Genomic DNA, 19159 nt, shown 5'->3' on the forward strand with positions numbered 1-19159 from the left:
CGCTGCCATTCCCCTGAGATGATTCACCCTTGCTAATGTTGGCCTGGAGGCAAACGTCCATTCCAGTGCTGACGTTAGTGTAGCGGATGAGTTAAAGAGAGAAGAGTACAGTCCTGAGACTCTTTTGCACAAACGTGACTGGTGCACGCCACACTGAAACATTAGTGAACCGGGTGGCACGGGAACATCGCTCGCCGTTCAGTTAATCTGGCAGGTAGGACTAAATGGTAGCTATGCGTAGGATAGTGAGTATTCATTTTATTTAAATGAACGCAAAGCTGCAATTTGCCACTGCGCTGGGGGAACCCAGGAATGCAGCAAACCCACCGCCGACTTAATTCCTCTAAAATATTCCACTGTCAGGAATCCTGCCTAATTATATTACCCCGCACGCCACCAAATCCACCACAGCGGACAGCAAAAAATCCCCATGATTCTGTCACCCATATTGCAATTTGTCAAAAACCAACCGCGTCTCCACAACATTATAAACACCTTTTAAAAATCACCATCAAAAGTGAGAGTTTCACACCTTTACTGAAAGGGTGTTGGCCACTATTCCATCAACGGTGGTCTCAGTGAAAGGGTCAAAGTGCTTGTCCGTCCGTCTCATGAACTCTGGTTTCAGGCGGAAGCCACTTTTCCCATTGTGTTCAAACATCCCCATGTTCAGTTGCATAGCCAGGTCTGAGTAAATCATTCAAGCAGAAATGAAAACATTTGTTACTTATCCCATTTTTGATTTTATCCTTTTGGTGTGAACAGCATATCAAGTTGATACAAAAGTTTTTTTTTAAAACTCCACTCAGGATTTTCACTGTAACTACGGGAGTTGGGATCCATCAACATTTTGTATGACAAAAAGAGCCAGTGATGATTGACAGCTTCGTTATCCTTTCAGTTTTATCCCTGCTCTTCTGACTATAGTGTTTCAAGGGTGCATTTCTATGGTATCTCACCCATGCAACAATCCTTCACACGACAGCTTTGATAGTGTGTGACATCAGGGAATATCATCATCCCACTTGCACATGTGTGGAGTACACTTTATATTGGTGCCATTCAGGCACAATCAGGTGTGGAAACACACCAGTGTATCTTTTTAATCTCTTCTTCTCTTAGTCCAGCAACACTCAGGCCAACTCTGGTGAGATTATCGCAGCACGAAGCAGCAAGGCTGATCTGGAATCCAGCAGATTCAACAGTAACTTTCAAAGTAGAATTTGGATAAATACTTGGGGGGGTAGGGGGGGCACATTTGCAGGGCCGTAGGCAAAGAGCAGGGGAGTGGGACTAATTGGAGTGCTCTTTCAGGGAGCTGGCACAGGCACGATGGGCCAAATGGCCTCCTTCTGTGCTGCATCACTCCATGAGTTTCACACCAGACTATTCTGATAGGCTGAGTTAGATATTCAATGCAAACAAAACTTATGTATTTAGCCTTTAATTTGCCTTTGAAGGAAATCTATTCATAATCTATTTTATAAGTAAAAGATAAACATGCTGTACTCTCATTTTCCATAGTTATAGTTTGGTCAACCCAGCCACCTATTTGCTAAATTATGGCCATGGGCGGAGAAAGGCCATATGATTGTTGATTTGCCTCCAATAACTTTGACTAAGCCTTTGAAATACTTCTGGTTTGATTAGATAGCTTGATGGTTCAATTGTAATGTTGGTGATTCTGTTCCTGACAATGCCAAGATAATGTGCGAGGCTCCACTGATCTAAATTTAATCCATCTTTACAAGCGTGAAAGGTTTGGAGGGTAATTTAGTGAGTGTTCAGGCCTGGTGTGAGCAGAGCAGTCGGTTCAGGACTGCAATGCTGTTGCCCCACTTTTCCGATGAGCACTCGTTGCAGACAAGGCTCTACACTGGGGATGGAGCCTCAGAAAATGAATGCCCTTCCCCCATCAGCTAATCTGTAAAAGGCCCAGTTCTGCTCGGGGCCTCCATTTTTGTGTAACTCAACCTTCAACACAGCACGATGAAAGAACATAACAAATAGGAGCAGGAGCAGACTGTATGGCTCCTTGAGCCGGCTGCACCGTTCAAAGAAAAGGAAGGCTTTCATTTATATAGCGCCTTTCATGACCACCAGACATCTCAAAGCACTTTACAGCCAATGAAGTACTTTTCGAAGCGTAGTCACTGTTGTAACGTAGGAAATGCAGCAGCCAATTTTTACACAGCAAGCTCCCACAAACAGCAATGTTTTTGTGATGTTGATTGAGGGATAAACATTGGCCAGGACACCGGGGATAACTCCCCTGCTCTTCTTTGAAATAGTGCCATGGGATCTTTTGTATCCACCTGCACAAGCAGATGGGTCCTCGGTTTAATGTCTCATCCGAAAGACGGCACCTCTGCTAGTACAGCATTCCTTCAGTACTGCACTGAAGTATCAGCCTTGATTTGTTTTTGTGTTCAAACCCTGGAGTGGGACTTGAGTCCACAACCTTGTAACTCAGAGGTGTGACTGCTACCAACTGAGCCATGGTTGAATAAGATCACAGCTGATTTTCTACCCCAACGTCACTTTTCTTCTCAATTCTCACATCACTTAGTGCCCAAAAATGCATCAATTTCAGCCTTCAAAATACTCAACGATGACAGCCCTCTGGGGCAGAGAATTCCAAAGATTCACAATCCTCTGAATGAAGAAACTTCCCCTCATCTCAGTCCTGAATGGCCGACCCCCTTATCCTGACACTATGACCCCAAGCTCTAGACTTTACAGTCAGAGCAACAACCTCTCACCACCTACATGTCAAGCCCTCTAAAAATGTTATACTTTGTAGTACTCACCTAATGTCTGGAAGTTAAGTGCTACCAAGTGACATCCAGCATTCCAAAATACCTGAGGCATGTAGTTCGAGGAATCCACTCGGGTTCCTTTTGGATAAATGCGGCTCAGTTGCCTCTTATTATATCTGCAGAGTATTTGCTAAGGAAAGGTAAATGGAAAATGAAGGACTCGTATTTTTTTCAGATGAAAGCATAAATGACACTACAAACACAATCGCCATGAAAGGAACCAGAGGAATAGGTGACTGTCTGTTACACAGGAACATAAGAACAGGAGGAGCCCATTCAGTCTCTCGAGTTTTTTCTGCCATTCAATAAAGAACATGGCCGATCTGTTCCCCCAACTGCTTCCACCTGCCTTGGCTCATATCCCTTTATACCCTTGGCTAGCAAAAATCTATCAACCTTAGATTTAAAATTATTAATTGAAGTAGCATCTACTGCTTTTTGTGGGAGAGAGTTCCATAATTCTGCCAATCTTTGCATGAAGATATTTTTTCCCAACTTCTCTCCTGAATGGCCTGCCTCTGATTTTAAGGTAATGTCCCCTTGTCCGAGACTCCCCCACCAGTGGAGAAAGTTTCTCTCTATCTCCCATTAAATTCCTTTCAAAATCCTAAAATCTTCAATCAAATCGCTCCCTGACCTTCTATATTCTTAGGAGTACAAGCCTAGTTTATGTAATCTCTCCTTGGAGCCCTGGTAACATACTGGTGAATCTGTGCTGCACTCCTTCCAAGCTCAACAGATTCGAACACTGTTAAATCCCATCATAAGGCAACTGTCTATAACACTCTAACACCAAGCTCCCCAATGCTATACTATTCTGCAGAGAGTGGCAGGTGTAAGTCAATGAGCTCCACATAATTTGGGACCTTGGAGCCTCCAAAGAATCGTACTCAATACAGGAGAAAAATCTGTTTAGGTGGCGATGGTTGACATTGTGCACTGTAAAAACACTGGCAAGGCTGGTGAGATTACTACCCATTCAATATGTCTCAGGCCAAAGTGGGCCAGTCACTGTCAAAACATCAGTGAATTACTTGAATGGCACAATCACAAGCGAGATGACCAACAGGATTATCTTGGACCTTCTCCCTCCCACAGTTTGAAGCTCATGTCATGTTGAAGCTTCCAGAACAATTTCTTATTCCCAATAACTATGGTCCCCCTGCCAAAGCAATAAAACAGGCACAGGCCATCAAAATACTTGACATTCTGCAAACCAAAAGAGGTTGGGACTCAGCAAACTGGACGTAGCAGGAAAATGCATTTGTTAAAATGAAACGCGTCCGAAAAAGTCCATCTCGTAATGTTCATTTTTTTGAAGAAGCGTCACCTCATTTTGGAAAAGGTAAAACACAGCCCATGCTGAAAATCTGAAAATATTAACAGAAAAATGCTGGAAATACTCACCTGTGAGCTAACATTCCAGGGTTCTGATGAAAGGTCATCGACCTGAAAGCGTTAACTCTGTTTCTCTCTCCACAGATGCTGCCAGACCTGCTGAGTATTTCCAGCACTTTCTGTCTATACTAAATGTTATTTTGGACTTTCTTTTCTGACAATGCCTTAAAGTCAAGGTGAACATACAAGCTATGATCCTACGAGCACACTGCTGATCCTGTTATTTTCCCCCTTAGTTTCCAAAAGTTAAAACAGGATTTTCCTAAAGGAATTTCCAAACTGAGAAGTTTTTCTTTTCAATCAGTATTGCAAGTTATACGTAGCATATATTGAATAGACTGCCTAAAATATGTATCACATCCTTAACTTACTGAATTATGTTTATTGAAAATAATTTTTAAAGATTTGAGTAACTAAAAATTAACTATTGGAATCACACTTGCTTCTTGCTACTACTCGTGTCTGTTAAGACACTGCTCCACCCAGTGGTCACAGTCTGAATAAACAGCTTTCCGATTTGATGCTAAAAATATATTTTCTTCTTGTTCAAACAGAACAAGGTCCGTCCGAGTCACTGGTCATTTGGACACAGGATGAGAAGGTTGTTATACATCATTAAAAAATCATTAATGCTCTCACATTAAAACGTGAGTTAAAATTCAAAATACCACCCCGCCGCAAATTTAAAGGAAAAGCTTGCACTATATAGCGTCTGTCACAACCACAGGGCATACCAAAGCACTTTACGACAATTAAGCACTTTTGAAGTGTAGGCCACTGTGTAAGATGCTCCTGCCATAGTGAACTGAGGGGCTAGAACCTGTGTAAAACCCCACGGGCTGTATGCACCAAAAGTGTTCTTGCTGCATAATGCAAATGTACATTGCATATAAAATGGAATGGCAAGAGTTGTGAGGCAACTCATGTTCTGTATCGAAGGAATCTGATTTCTATTGTACTTCCTGAAATGTGAAATTAGAACTGTTTTGAACTGTTTTGTTATGTATTTTTTGCAAATTTTTATGAATAAAGTATATTTTTGAAAATAAACTGTTGTAACATAGGAAACACAGCAGCCAATTTGCACACAACAAGCTCCCACAAACAACAAAGGCCAGATAATCTGCTTTGGTGATGTTAATTGAGAGATAAACATCAGCCAGGATTTCAGATATAAGTCCCCTGTTCTTCTTACAAATAGTGACAGGGAATCTTCTACAATCACCTGAAAGGCTAGACATGGCCCTCAGTTTAACATTTCATCTGAAAGACAGCATAGCACTAAATGTCAGGCTTGATTTCTGTGTTCTAGTCTCTGGAGTGGCACTTGAACCCACAACCTTCCTGACTCAGAGGCAACCCACTGCGCCATAACTCCTCCACACAGCTTCTATTACAATGGATTGGTGCTTCTCATATTTTTCATGCGTTTTTTTACATCTTTTTCCAATAGTAAACATCATTTCATGGGATTCTTCTTAGTTGAGTCTGAAAATTAGCCAGCCAGGGCATTGGTGAGGCTATACCTGGGATACTGTGTGCAGTTTTGGGCCTAAGGAAGGATATACTTACCCTAGAGGGAGTGCAATAAAGGTTCACTAGACTGGTTCCTGGGAGGAAGGGATTGTCCTATGAAGAGGGATTGACTAGACAAGGCCTATATTCCCTGGAGTTCAGAAGAATGAGAGGTGAGCTCACTGAAAGATACAAAATTCTTAAGGGGCTTGAAAGGGTAGAAGCTGAGAAAATGTTTTCCCTGGCTGGGGAATCTAGAATATGGGGTCACAGTCTCAGAATAAGTGGATACTAAGGGAGTTAAGGGATATGGGGATAGTGCGTGAGGTGGGGTTGAGGTAGATGATAAGCCAGAAAATCTCATTGAATGGTGGAGCAGGCTTGAAGGGCTGAATGGCCTACTCCAGCTCCTATTCCTTATGTTCTTATCTTCTTAAATGACAGAATAAACTATGTCATTGATGTCAAGCCAACTCCAAATGTAACAAAACCTCTGACATAAATACTCTGAATGAACGTGAAGCACATTTGCTTGGTTTGAAATTGTACTGTGTGCTATTAGATCATTAACACACATATATGAAAATCCTTTGTCTGTGCTGTTTTAAAGTTGACATTAACCTGTTACCTTTAAATGGTTTAATATCTTGTTTGTATGAGAATGTTGCACAGCACAACCCGAACCTCTGGTGAACGTCTCTTTCTCTCTGTGAAATTAAACTCTGATGAATTACTTTTAACCAATGGTGATGGAGAGTGCGGTTGGAGCACCAGAGGAGGTTTGGCTGTGCACAATCACATTGAAAGGATACTCCACAAACTCCACTGGAGATTTGGTCAGCTGTTCCAAAGCCTTTGTCTCCACGAAAGACGACATTTCAAAACTCTTGTTATTCTCTATAAGTAAAGCATAAATAACCAATCAACACCAAATTTTCATCTTTCACAGATGGTTACCTTTAGTTATTTTTCCCCCTTGGGATGATGGGGTTGCCATGATGAAAGGCTGAGTAAATGGGGCTTATACTCTCTGGAGTTTAAAAGAATGAGAGGCAACCTCATTGAAACATACAAGGTTCTGAAGGGGCTGGATAGGGTAGAAGCTGAGAGATTGTTTCTGCTGGTCGGGGAATCTAAACCACGGGGGGCACAGTCTCAGGGTAAGGGACCGATCATTTCGGACTGAGATGAGGAGAAATTACTTCACTCAAAGGGGTGTGAATCTTTGGAATTCCCTACCCCAGAGGGTTGTGGATGCTCCATCATTGAATGCATTTAAGGCTGGGATAGATAGATTTTTGGCATCGCAGGGATTCAAGGGATATGGGGAGCGGGCAGGAAAGTGGAATTGAAACCCAAGATCAGCCATGATCGTATTGAATGGCGGAGCAGGTTTGATGGGCCATATGGTCTACTTCTGCTCCTATTTCTTGTGTTTTAATTCAGCCAACTTGGCATCAACACTGGAACGATTTAGGATTTATATCAAGGCTCTTGGCATGGGAATGCTGCATACTTTGGAGTGAGTTACAAGATCTAATCTAATAGAGGACTGTGAATCATATTATAAACTGGGGGAGGGAAACAAGCAAGAGTGTTTTACAACCTTGGAACTGATGGCCTGTTAGTCTGTGCTCGGCCATTTTCTGAGCTGGTCATGGGGAGTCTGATTCATGTGATGTGTGACACTAATAAAACAGAATGAAGCACTTGTGAGGGGGAGGAAACTGGTCTCAATAATTTTATTGACTGGCAGGATCACAAGAGTTAACAGTGTAATAGATTAAAAGACTTGTATCAGTTTCTACATTAAAACAACCATAGCAATATTACAAAAATGTAGGAATACAACACTGGTGTTAAGCCAACAATTATCCCATGAGGATTTTAACAAGACTTTAGTGTCTTTTTGAATAGGTTCTTTGTTAGAGTATTGATACATGAATCCACTTTAATACTCTTGTTTCAGTGCAAATTTACTTAATTGGCCTTAACTCCACCCAAAAGAGTAAACTCTAGGCCAATTTGATTCATTCTTTACCCTTTCAAAACCTTGCATAATTTTGAAAACCTCCAATGGAGATCAAAGAGTACACACCAGCATCACTAGAAAGCAAATTTTCCAACTGCTTTTAGGTTTTGATATGTTTGCTATGCACGAGTGTCAAGCAAACCCCCCACTTGCCAAGACTGAGGCACACATTTAGCCACATGAACAAAAACTTAAAATTGCAAGCCCTGACTGGAAGGACATTTGCATAGTACCAGACAATGTTGAAACAATGGGGACCCAGCAGTTTCTTCCCCTATACACAGAAGTGGTCAGACCAGTTTTAGTCACATGACTAAATGGCTGTTGCAGAGTTTTGAACTGAGAGTTTTAAATTGGAGAAAACAGGATTTGAACTCAGACAAAGCCATGTGCTCATTGAGTAAAGATCTCTCCTGGAAGTGAAGCAAGAAGACCTTTCTCCTGCCTGCTTCCATCTCCTTCCCACAGAACTAGAAGACTACTGGGCCCCAATGAAAACCAAGACCATATCTTCAATCAAGGACTACAACGAGCTCGAGAAACAGTGACAAGATATTGCCTCAAACTGTTCTACTTATCTTTTCTTCTGCTCTTTTCTGTCCCTATTTGCATGTGTGTATTGCATGTGCATGTGGGCGCGTCATATATCTGTAAGCATTAACCGCATTAGAGTTTAAGTTTAAGGTGCAATGAATTTCATCTTTCTTCTTTAAACCAAAGAAAGCCTGTTTGTGCTCATTTCTTTGCCTTATAATTGGCAAGTTGTGAACAAGGATTCACAAAGGGAGAGCTCAAAACATTGTGTTTAAAATTAAACCCTGTTACAATAAGACCAGGTGAAGATAGTAACAGACCCCTAGACACCTTTCACAACTAGTCGTAACAACTAGAAAACCACAACATTCACTATTAGTTCCTGTAGTAATTCTGTGCCTTTAGGAGGTTTAAGGAGAAACTACGGACTGTATGTTACCACCCTACTTAGCTTCTCACTGCAGTGGCACTTGGTGGGGGAACTGTCTTCTGGGTAGCTTCCAGCTCCATTATGTCTATTGTCAGACCACCATCTGTTAGCAAGCCAACAGCAATTTGTTGTGATCTGGAACGCGCTGCCTGAAAGGACGGTGGAAGCAAATTCAATAGCAACTTTCAAAAGGGAAATGGAAAAGACTTGAAGGAGGAAAATTTGCAAGGCTTTGTGGAAAGAGCAGCGAAGTGGGACAAACAGGATAAATCTAACAAAGGGCCAGCACAGGCACGATGAGTCGAATGGCCTCCTTCTGGGCTGTTTAATTTTATGATTTTTTAAGGTTTCTACTTATTATATTTAGAATTTTGATGAGCCTTTAGATTTCAGGCATTTCAGTTCTCAATCCAGCGTTTTGTTCAGCTACAGTGAGTAGACGTACCAAGATCGCTTCTGACACATTCAAGATTCCAGGGATGCCAACTTTTCTGGATCACATTCTGAGATCCTTAGCTACAGGTAAGATCCCAAATTTCTATCTAGTGTATCATTTGAGAGTGCTCTGATTGAAAGCCACATAGATCCTTCTGTGTACCCTTCAGTTTAACAATGCCTTTGAGGGTATTTGGAAATGCATAAATATTTTATTAGCAACGTTACTGATAATCAGCAATTTCAACTTTTCTGTTATCTCTATGTTTAGGAGGATGACGACACTATGCTTGAAAAAAGGCAAGACAGAAAACTACTTTACAGCCAGAAGTAGTTTTGAAATGTAGTGAGTGCTGCACTACATTAAAGGCACTATATAAATACAAACTGTTTTATGTAGGGAAACACAACAGTCAATTTGCGCACAGAAAGGTCCCACAAACAGCAATGAGATAAATGACCCAATATCCAGCAATATCTCTGGAATGGGGCTTGAACCCATGACCTTTGGACTCAGAAGTGAGAGTGCGATCCACAGAGCCAAGGCTGACACGTCAGCATACTCCAGAAGTTGTGAGTCTCTCTTATGCCTCTATCATTCCCATCAATTTATGAAAAAAGATCAGAAATGTTTTGAAAAAAAGTCATTGAACTTTTTTTGTAGTTTACACTTTGAATCAGCACTCCGCTCAATTCCCTTGAAGCTACAATCATCAGTCAGATTTAAGGAAAGTTGAATTAATCATTATATTTGAGTTTCAGTCTGGAACACAATTGATGCACCTTTAATGAGCATAGAGTCTGTGGCTTCCCTTTGTTATATGATTGTTTAATCTAGCTAGGAGAGATTATTGAGTCTTTAGTAAGTTTAACATTAATTAGTTTATTACATATTAACTCTATACAGCTTTACATCGTCTGATGTCATTCCACTTCTTCTTCAAGTCTCACTCGCACGTGATCTCTTAAATCACCATAGTGAGAAGTGTTACTCACACAGTCCCAAATATTAACCCTTTCAACCCCTCACACTCCATCTCCACCCAAGTCTTTGTCCATATATATATATATTTTTGTATATTAATTTTTACTTTTACATACACCCCATCTCCCCGCCCCCCCCCCCCCCCGCCAAGTTTCTGACATCACAGATTCAATCTGTCAGGAGGCTTTACAACTCTCCCTGATCGTGTTGTTGGTTGACTCGGAAGATCAATAGTCTTTCCCTGAACTCTTGTTTCTTGACTTGGATGGCCTTTATTGAGGTTTGTAGTATCCGATGCATTCTGAATTTCAGGTTCAACATCTGGTTCATCCAACTGTATGACTGATTGACGTCTTCAATTAATAGAATTGAGATTTCTGCTGTTTCTTCTTATAGTACCTTCTGAAGTATGTACTAAATAAGGTCCCTGTTGATTATCATCTTCCTGGACGATTACTCCTTTGATGCCTTGGTCTCATACCTTTTCTCCTTCCATCAACTTGGATAGGTTCCTGGTACGATTTCTCCCGTTATAGTTATAAGCTTGTTGTTTTCCATAAGATGGCACAGACATGATGGGCTGAAGGGCCTGTTTCTGTGCTGTATAACTCTATGACTGTATGATTTTGGTCTGTGCACTCCGCATACGAACCTACGAACTAGGAGCAGGATTAGGCCACTCGGCCCCTCGAGCCTGCTCCGCCATTCAACAAGATCATGGCTGATCTGATTGTAAACTCGACTCCATATTCCTGACAACCCCCAATAACCTTTCACCCCCTTGCTTATCGAGAATCTATCTATCTCTGCCTTAAAAATATTCAAAGACTCTGCTTCCACCGTCTTTTGAGGAAGAGAGAAAGGCTCACGACACTTTGAAAGAAAATATTTCGCCTCATCTCTTTCTTAAACGGGCGACCCCTTATTTTTGAATAGTGACCCCTAGTTCTAGATTCTCCCACATGAGGAAACATCCTTTCCACATCCACCCTGTCAAGACCTCTCAGGATCTTATATGTTTCAATTAAGTCACTTCTTACTCTTCTAAACTCCAGTGTATATAAGCCTAGCCTGTCCAACCTTTCCTCACAAGAAAACCCGCACATTCCAGATATTAGTCTAGTAAACCTTCTCTGAACTGCTTCTAATGCATTTACATCCTTCCTTAAATAAGGAGACCAATACTGTACACAGTACTCCAGATGTCGTCTCATCAATGCCCTGTATAACTGAAGCATAACCTGCTTACTTTTGTATTCAATTCCCCTCGCAAATAATGATAACATTCCATTAGCTTTCCTAATTACTTGCTGTACCTGCATACTAACCTTTTGTGATTCATGCACTAGGACACCCAGATCCCTCTGCATCTCAGAGCTCTGCAATCTTTCACCATTTAGATAATATGCTTCTTTTTTATTCTTCCTGCCAAAGTGGACAATTTCACATTTTCCCACATTCTACTCCATTTGCCAGATCTTTGCCCACTCACATAACCTATCTGTATCCCTTTGTACCCTCCTTTAGTCCTCTTCATAACTTACTTTCCTACTATCTTTGTGTCATCAGCAAATTTAGCAACCATACCTTTGGTCTGTTCATCCAAGTCATTTATATAAATTGTAAAAAGTTGAGGCCCAGCACAGATCTCTGTGGCACACTACTCATTACGTCTTGCCAACAGAAAATGACCTATTTATGCCTACTCGCTGTTTCCTATTAACTAGCCAATCTTCTATTGATGCCAATATGTTAGCCCCTACACTTCGAGCCTTTATTTTCCACAATACCTTTGATGTGGCACCTTATCAAATGCCTTCTAGAAATCTAAGTACAGTATATCCACCGGTTCCCCTTTATCCACAGCACATGTTACTTCTTCAAAGAACTCCAATAAATTGGTTAAACATGATTTCCCTTTCACAAAACCATGTTGACTCTGCTTGATTATCTTGGATTTTTCTAAGTGCCTTGCTATAACGTCTTTAGTAATAGCTTCTAACATTTTCCCTATGATAGATGTTAAGCTAACTGGCCTGTAGTTTCCTGCTTTCTGCCTCCCTCCCTTTTTGAATAAAGGAGTTAGATTCACTATTTTCCAATCGAATGGAACCTTCCCCGAACCTAGGGAATTTTGGAAAATTAAAACCAAGCCAATTACCTGGCAATTAGAAATCATTTCTTCTATATCTCTTGATATTCCTGGCCACCACATGAACGACTGAGCCTGTGCTCTACATTCCATCTCGTGATACCCATGTAGCCCTGATGTATATTTTCCAAGATATCTGCCTGGAGTAAGTCCAGAATTACCAGCCTTTCATCATATACCAGCAAATCATCCACAATAGTGAAGTGCTTTCTGTACTCAAAGAAGACTTTCTTCATCTTACCATTGGAAGTCTGCTGTGGCCAATCTTGTGTGCAATATTGGCGGATATGGATGCATTCCTCATCTAGCATCTGAGCATGATGAAATTCTTGGAGCTTTTTTGAGCTTGTTGGCCATTGAGATGCAGTGAACGGAGAATATGGCTCAATCTCATTAATGACGTTCACATCCTATTGTGTAGGAGTTAGATTCACTATTTTCCAATCGAATGGAACCTTCCCCGAACCTAGGGAATTTTGGAAAATTAAAACCAAGCCAATTACCTGGCAATTAGAAATCATTTCTTCTATATCTCTTGATATTCCTGGTCACCACATGAACGACTGAGCCTGTGCTCTACAGTAGCTCTGGACAATGCATCTGCTGTCATTTGCAGCTTGACCTGTACATATACCATTCCATACATGAATCTCATGAGTCTCAACCAGAATCTCTGGATTCTCGGAGGCATTCTGGTGAGTTCCTTTACAACAAGGAAGGAAACTAGGGGTTTGTGGTCTGTCTCTATGAAAATCTTTAGGCTGATAATATAATGAGGACTTTTCACAAGTCCACATGACTGCAAGAACTTCTTTCTCTATGACAGCGTACCACGTCTCAGTCTCAGACGATGCTCTAGACACATAATAAACAGGTCTTCGTCATCCATCTGGCTGTTCTTGAACCCTGTAGATGAGGTTTCTCTGCAATTGTGGTTGATAACGAGGGGTTTTCATGCACTGATATTTGGCGAAATCAGCATTTCCTTGATCCTTTGAAATGCTTGCTCCTAATGTGCCAATACTACCCTTGAGCTTTCCTTAATAGTTGTCTTAAGGGATCAGTAACTTGTGCTAGATTGGGCAAAAAATTTGCCAACTGATTAACCATTCTAAGGGATTGTTGAATATCTTGTACAGAGGTAGGAATTGGGAATTCACTAATGGCTCTCGTCTTTTGTGGGTCTGCCATTATGCTCTTGCTACTGACAATGTGCTCCAGGAAATGAACAGACGTTTTCAAGAATTCACACTTTTTATTAAATGCCAGGCCCTCTTTTTGTAGACAATTCAAAACAGCTCTAACCCTCAGGTCATGTTCTTCAACAGATTCCCCTTGGACTAAGATGTCGTCCATATGGCTTATTACTCCTTTAAGGCCCTGTAGAATCTTCAACATATTTCTTTCGATTGTTTCTGGCGCTGACGTTATACCGAATGGTAAACAATTAAAACAGAATCTTCCAAACAGAGTAATGAAGGTTGTCAATAACGTTGACTTCTCATCCAACGGAACTTGTCAAAAGCCACTATTCGCATCCAGCTTTGTGAACATTGTACTTTTGGATAACTTTGCCAAGCTTTCGTCTACTTATTTGGCCACAGCCTTATTAAGTTGAGTTACATCGACACAAATGTGAAGGTCACCTTTAGGTTTAGGAACTGGAACCATTCTAGAGCATTACTCTGTAGGTTCAGTGACAGGAGAAATAACTCCCATCCTGGTCATCTCTTCTAGCTGATGTTGGACTTGCTTCATAAGTGGGTGTGGTATCTTCCTAGGCATGAAAAGACATACAGGTTTAGCATCTTTTTGCAAAGTAATACTATATTCAATCTTAAGTCTTCCTGTACCAGTGAATAATTTCGGAAAGTCTTTTTGGAAGGGACTCCTGATTTCTCGCTGCTTAATTTCTTCCACTTTCCTAATAAGATGACGGTTTTTCTATATTTTTCTATATATATCTTTATATTCTACTTAAAAGAAAAAAATCTTGATTCTGTAGAACATACAGTGTTTCCAAGATCTGCTTTTCCTTCTGTTGGAGTGTTGCCAGTAGCTTTCCCTTGGCTTTCAGTTTAATCCCTCATGGGCCATGTAACTGAGTTTCAGTTCGTTGCAGGCAATGCATTGATAACCACAGTTCGTTGTCTGATAAAACTGTTATACTTGCTCCAGTGTCTAGTTTAAAGTTGGTGATATGTCCATTGGCATATATATCTGTATTCCAGAATGCATGATTACGGTAATTGATCTCACCAAGGAAGTTTTCTGATTTCTCTTCTGATGGAGATTGTTCAACTTCATAAATAGCTCTATGCGTGAAGACTTTTCCTTTAGAACCTGTGAAAGTAGAGATTTTTCTTTGGCACAACTTCCCAAAATGGCCAACTTTCTTGCAGTGAATGCATTCTGCTTTGTTTGCAGGACACTGTTCGTGCCTGTGCGTCTTTTTGGCACCACAGTGCTGGCAGGGTTTTATGTTGTTTTGCACTTCACTTTCCCTCCCAAGCGTACCTTCTTTTCTGGTGCTTCTTTTACAGTCCAGTGCTTAAGGAACTGTACAGTTGTTGGAGGTTTCATGAACCAAGGTTTTTCTTCACCTCTCAGGATTGCTTTGTTCTTCTTTTGGACCTCTGCTTGTCTCACCAGCTGTATTGCTCAGGGTGAGGTCTTCTTTAGACTGCAATAAATCTGATAGGGATTCATCAGCAATACCTACTACAATTTTAGGTCTCCATATTTGCATCCCTCAGCTAGTCTGTAAGGGTCATTAATAAAAGCACCAACTGTTTCACCTGATTTCTGGATGCTTCTGTTGAATTTGGCCCTTTCTAGAATCTTGTTGCTCCTCAGGTTGAAATAATTATCAAAGGCTTTTAAAGCTTCTTCAAATTTATCTGGTGTCTCATTAATGCCTTGCCTTGCAATAACAGTGTCTGCTATTGCTCCTATAGAAAAAAGTAATGTGTTGACTTGTTCTGCTTCACTCTTGCTGTCTAACTTTGAAGGAATTCTGTACCTCAGAAATCTTTTTCCCCAAAGTGACCAGTTTTGAGTTTGATTTGGTCCTTCCATGTCTCCAAATTTCTCTGCTAGTGTAAATTTAAGATGCATGGCTTTTCTAAGCTTTCTAGGTAGTTTACTTTCTTTTAAAAAATTTTCACACCAGTATCGGAAATTTTGTCACGCTTCTCAGCCTCAGACTGACTCCTGCTACGATCATTGTCTCTCCCTGAGAAATCTCGCCACTAGACGACATATTTATTTATTTCTTAAATGCAGTTTTCCAGTGTTATTTCTACAATCTCTTAACTCCTTTCACCTGGAGTATCAAGTATTTGTAGCCATTCTTTTTTTCCTGCCTCGCGGTCGCCATGTGTAATGGCGCCAACCTCAGAACCACCCTTGCTAGGGATTTGGTTTTCCCAGTGCTGCCTGCCTAGTGTGCCGTTAAGAACAACTTTCTACCCTTGTGCAGGGTTGCTCACCAGATCCCTGACTGTTGCTTGATCCTCTGACTCAAAGCTTGCCATTGCTGGACTGGGATTTTTTCACAGACCACCACTCCTCTGTGGTGCAGCCTGAATGTCTCTGCAAGCCGACTCCCTGACTCTCCGTGCCTCCACTTTGACTGTGAATCTGCTCTGGAGCTCCTCACAGCCTCTTCTCCAATTCTGCAGTTTTGGCGCAACTTTTTACAGATCTGACTTCTTCAAAGTATTTTTCAAAATTTCCTGAGTGTTGTATGGAATTTCCTGAGTGTTGTATGGTAAGAAGCACCATGTTCACTATGCTGTATGTTTGGTTAGCTAGGAGAGATTACTGAGTCTTCAGTAAGTTTAACACTAACATGTTTATTACACATTAACTATGTACAGCTTTACATCCTCTGATGCCATACCACATCTTCAAGTCTCACTCACATGAGATCTCTTATTGCATCATCATAGTAGGATGTGTTACTCACACTGTCCCAAACATTAACCCTTTCAAACCCTTATACTACGCCTTTCTACATTTTCATCTTAGTTTCTGCTTCTCAATCATACCTTTTGCTCACAAGGAAATGCAATGCACAAAATGAATAATTTTTTCCAGTAAGTCTTCATGCCGTTATATAGATATATACCACAAGGAAAATAATATTATTTGTGTCAAACTTGTCCTATTGTTTTGATTTCCATTGCTTAATATTTGACTTCCTGCCAGTGATCTTTCAGTGACTTTCTGCCCTTCATTGACTGTGCTCACTCAGAACACATTTTTCTGCAATGTGTGTCAATGAATAGTCTTTAATGGGCAACCTTACATAATCTGCATTTTGTGTGCATTTAATCGGCACACCATCCACCGCTTTAAACATTCACTCCCTCCACTACAGGTACAATGTAGCAGCAGTGTGTATCATCTACTAAGATGCACTGCAGCAATTTGCCATGGCTCCTTCGACAGCACCTTCCAAATCTGCAAACTCTACCACGTAGAAGGACAAGGGCAACAGGCACATAGGAATACCGCCACCTGCAAGTCATACACCATCCTGACTTGGAACTATACTGCCGTTCCTTCACTGTCACTGGGTCAAAATCCTGGTGCTCCCTCTCTAATTTTTTTAATTAATTAATTGAACTGAAATTTCACCAGCTACCATGGTGAGATTTGAACCCATGTTCCCAGGGCATTGACTTGGGCCTCTGAATTACAAGTTCAGTGACATTACCACTACACCACTGTCTCACTGTATTCAATATGTATTCAAACAGATAGTTTCTCCAAATGCAGATTGAGTGATTTGCTTTGCAGTACACTCTGTTCAGTCTACAAGCATGACCCTGAGCTTTCAGTCGCTTACCATTTTAATTCTTCACCCCATTCCCACTCTGACCTCTCTGTCCTCAGCCAACACCACTGCTCCAGTGAAGCTCAACGTAAACTTGAGGAGCTGCACCTGCTTTCCAATTATAAGGCAAAAAAACAACACAAACAGGCTTTCTTAGGTTTAAAGAAGAAAAGTTGAAATTTATTAAACTTTAACTCTAATTCAGTTAATGCCTTCGGATACAAGATGCACCCACGCTGGCATGCATACACGATACACATGTGCAAGAGACAGAAAAGAGACGGAAGAAAAATAAAGTGGAAAAGTTTGAGGAAATATCTGAAGAGTTTGAGCTCACTGTAGAGTTCTTGATTGCAGGTAGATCTTGCTTTTCGTTGGGGCCCAGTATTCTTCTTATACCTTGTTTGTTGTAGGAGACTTTTCTCTATTGGGGTTCATTTGTCTTCAGTGGATTTAGAAGCTTGTGAGAAAGAGCTGGGAGCAGACAGGAGAGAGACCTTCTCAGTCCAGGAGCAAACAGACACTCTCCTTCAAACTCACTGCGGCCAGTTCAAAATAAAACACTGGAACAGGTAGTCAAGTGACCAGCTGGTCTAACCAGTCCTGGCCCTTGTGGATTGTATCCTCCTTAGCAGGCCCTGGAATGCGCTTCCTCACCTTCGATGTCTGTTAGTATGTAAAAATTTTTCCAGCCACGGCTGATCTGTTTAACAAGTCATTTCCTCGCTCCAGCGACAGTTAAAAATCGATGTTCATGACAAAATTGATGTGCCTCATTCTTGGCAGGTGGGGGCCTAGCATGACAGCATGATTAGCCAGCAAATACAATCTTCTTTGTATTTAAGCTACTAATGTTGCTGACCTGTACATAGCCTCGTGTGTGACTATAGAATAATACAGTCTCATTTCAAAACCATCAAAAAATCAGTACAGCCTGAGAATGTAAAACTCCTTATTTGTCTCCTGAATCACATGCTTTAGGTTGAAAAAAAGTAATGATCATATCTAATTCTCAACAAAGATAACTTTGGTTAGCACCGCAGCCTCACAGCTCCAGCAACCCGGGTTCAATTCTGGGTACTGCCTGTGTGGAGTTTGCAAGTTCTCCCTGTGTCTGCGTGTGTTTCCTCCGGGTGCTCCGGTTTCCTCCCACAAGCCAAAGACTTGCAGGTTGATAGGTTAATTGGCCTTTATAAATTGCCCCTAGTATAGGTAGGTGGTAGGGAAATATAGGGACAGGTGGGGATGTGGTAGGAATATGGGATTAGTGTAGGATTAGTATAACTGGGTGGCTGATGGTCAGCACAGACTCGGTGGGCCGAAGGGCCTGTTTCAGTGCTGTATCTCTAAAAAAAAAAATAAAAAACTCTGTCTTTGGAAACTGTGGTTGACTGTCTTATGCCAGTGGTCATATGTCTGACATTACATGGACTGCAATCATGCTAGGCTAATCTTCAGCCTCAGGCAGCTAAGATTCAAAAACAAAGATACACTTGGCCCAAGCATTCCTGCTCCAAAAGAGATAGGAAAAAATGATTAAAAGACAATTAACCCAAAAGGATACTCATGTAATGGAGCACTGTGAATAATGCAACTATGTAATTCTATGCACTCCAACCATTTCTGAAGAGTCTGAAAGAATCGTTTTGATTATCTTGCAGTCACATTGAATATTGCACTTATATGTAAAAAATGCTCAAAGCAACAGGACATTAACTAGTTTCATATGTTTCCTACCAAGACAAATAAGAAGAGCCCCTTTGTAAAATACGTCTCAAAGGAAAAAGCAGCCTTACAGACCTGTCAGCAATGTGTTCATCAATGGAACATACATGGCAACCTAAACAACTAACAACTGCTGACCAACAGCTTGTATTGGAAGAAAAAAATAACAAGAGCACATCACAGTCTGAAAGGGAATACAAGTGTTGAAGGCATTAGATTTATTTTCAAGGCACGTCTGGAGGTATCTTGCCTCCACTCCCCAAAGAGAACCTTAATTGTTAATACATTATT

At 41.0% G+C, this 19159-nt stretch overlaps 1 protein-coding gene across 8 annotated transcripts in view; it reads right to left on the minus strand.

Moving 5' to 3' along the window:
- plcb1 (phospholipase C beta 1) overlaps nt 1-19159 on the minus strand; it is a 751229-nt gene that overhangs the window by 123087 nt on the left and 608983 nt on the right. For all 8 annotated transcript variants that reach the window (XM_068044354.1, XM_068044355.1, XM_068044358.1 and 5 more), the window contains 3 exons: nt 6545-6629; nt 2811-2935; nt 533-687 (listed from right to left, as the gene is read on the minus strand). In XM_068044354.1, the coding sequence (XP_067900455.1) occupies nt 533-687; nt 2811-2935; nt 6545-6629 (365 nt within the window). The remainder of the gene's footprint in view (nt 1-532; nt 688-2810; nt 2936-6544; nt 6630-19159) is intronic.

Source organism: Heterodontus francisci, chromosome 13, assembly GCF_036365525.1.
Source record: "Heterodontus francisci isolate sHetFra1 chromosome 13, sHetFra1.hap1, whole genome shotgun sequence".
In the NCBI taxonomy this organism is placed as follows: Eukaryota; Metazoa; Chordata; class Chondrichthyes; order Heterodontiformes; family Heterodontidae; genus Heterodontus; species Heterodontus francisci.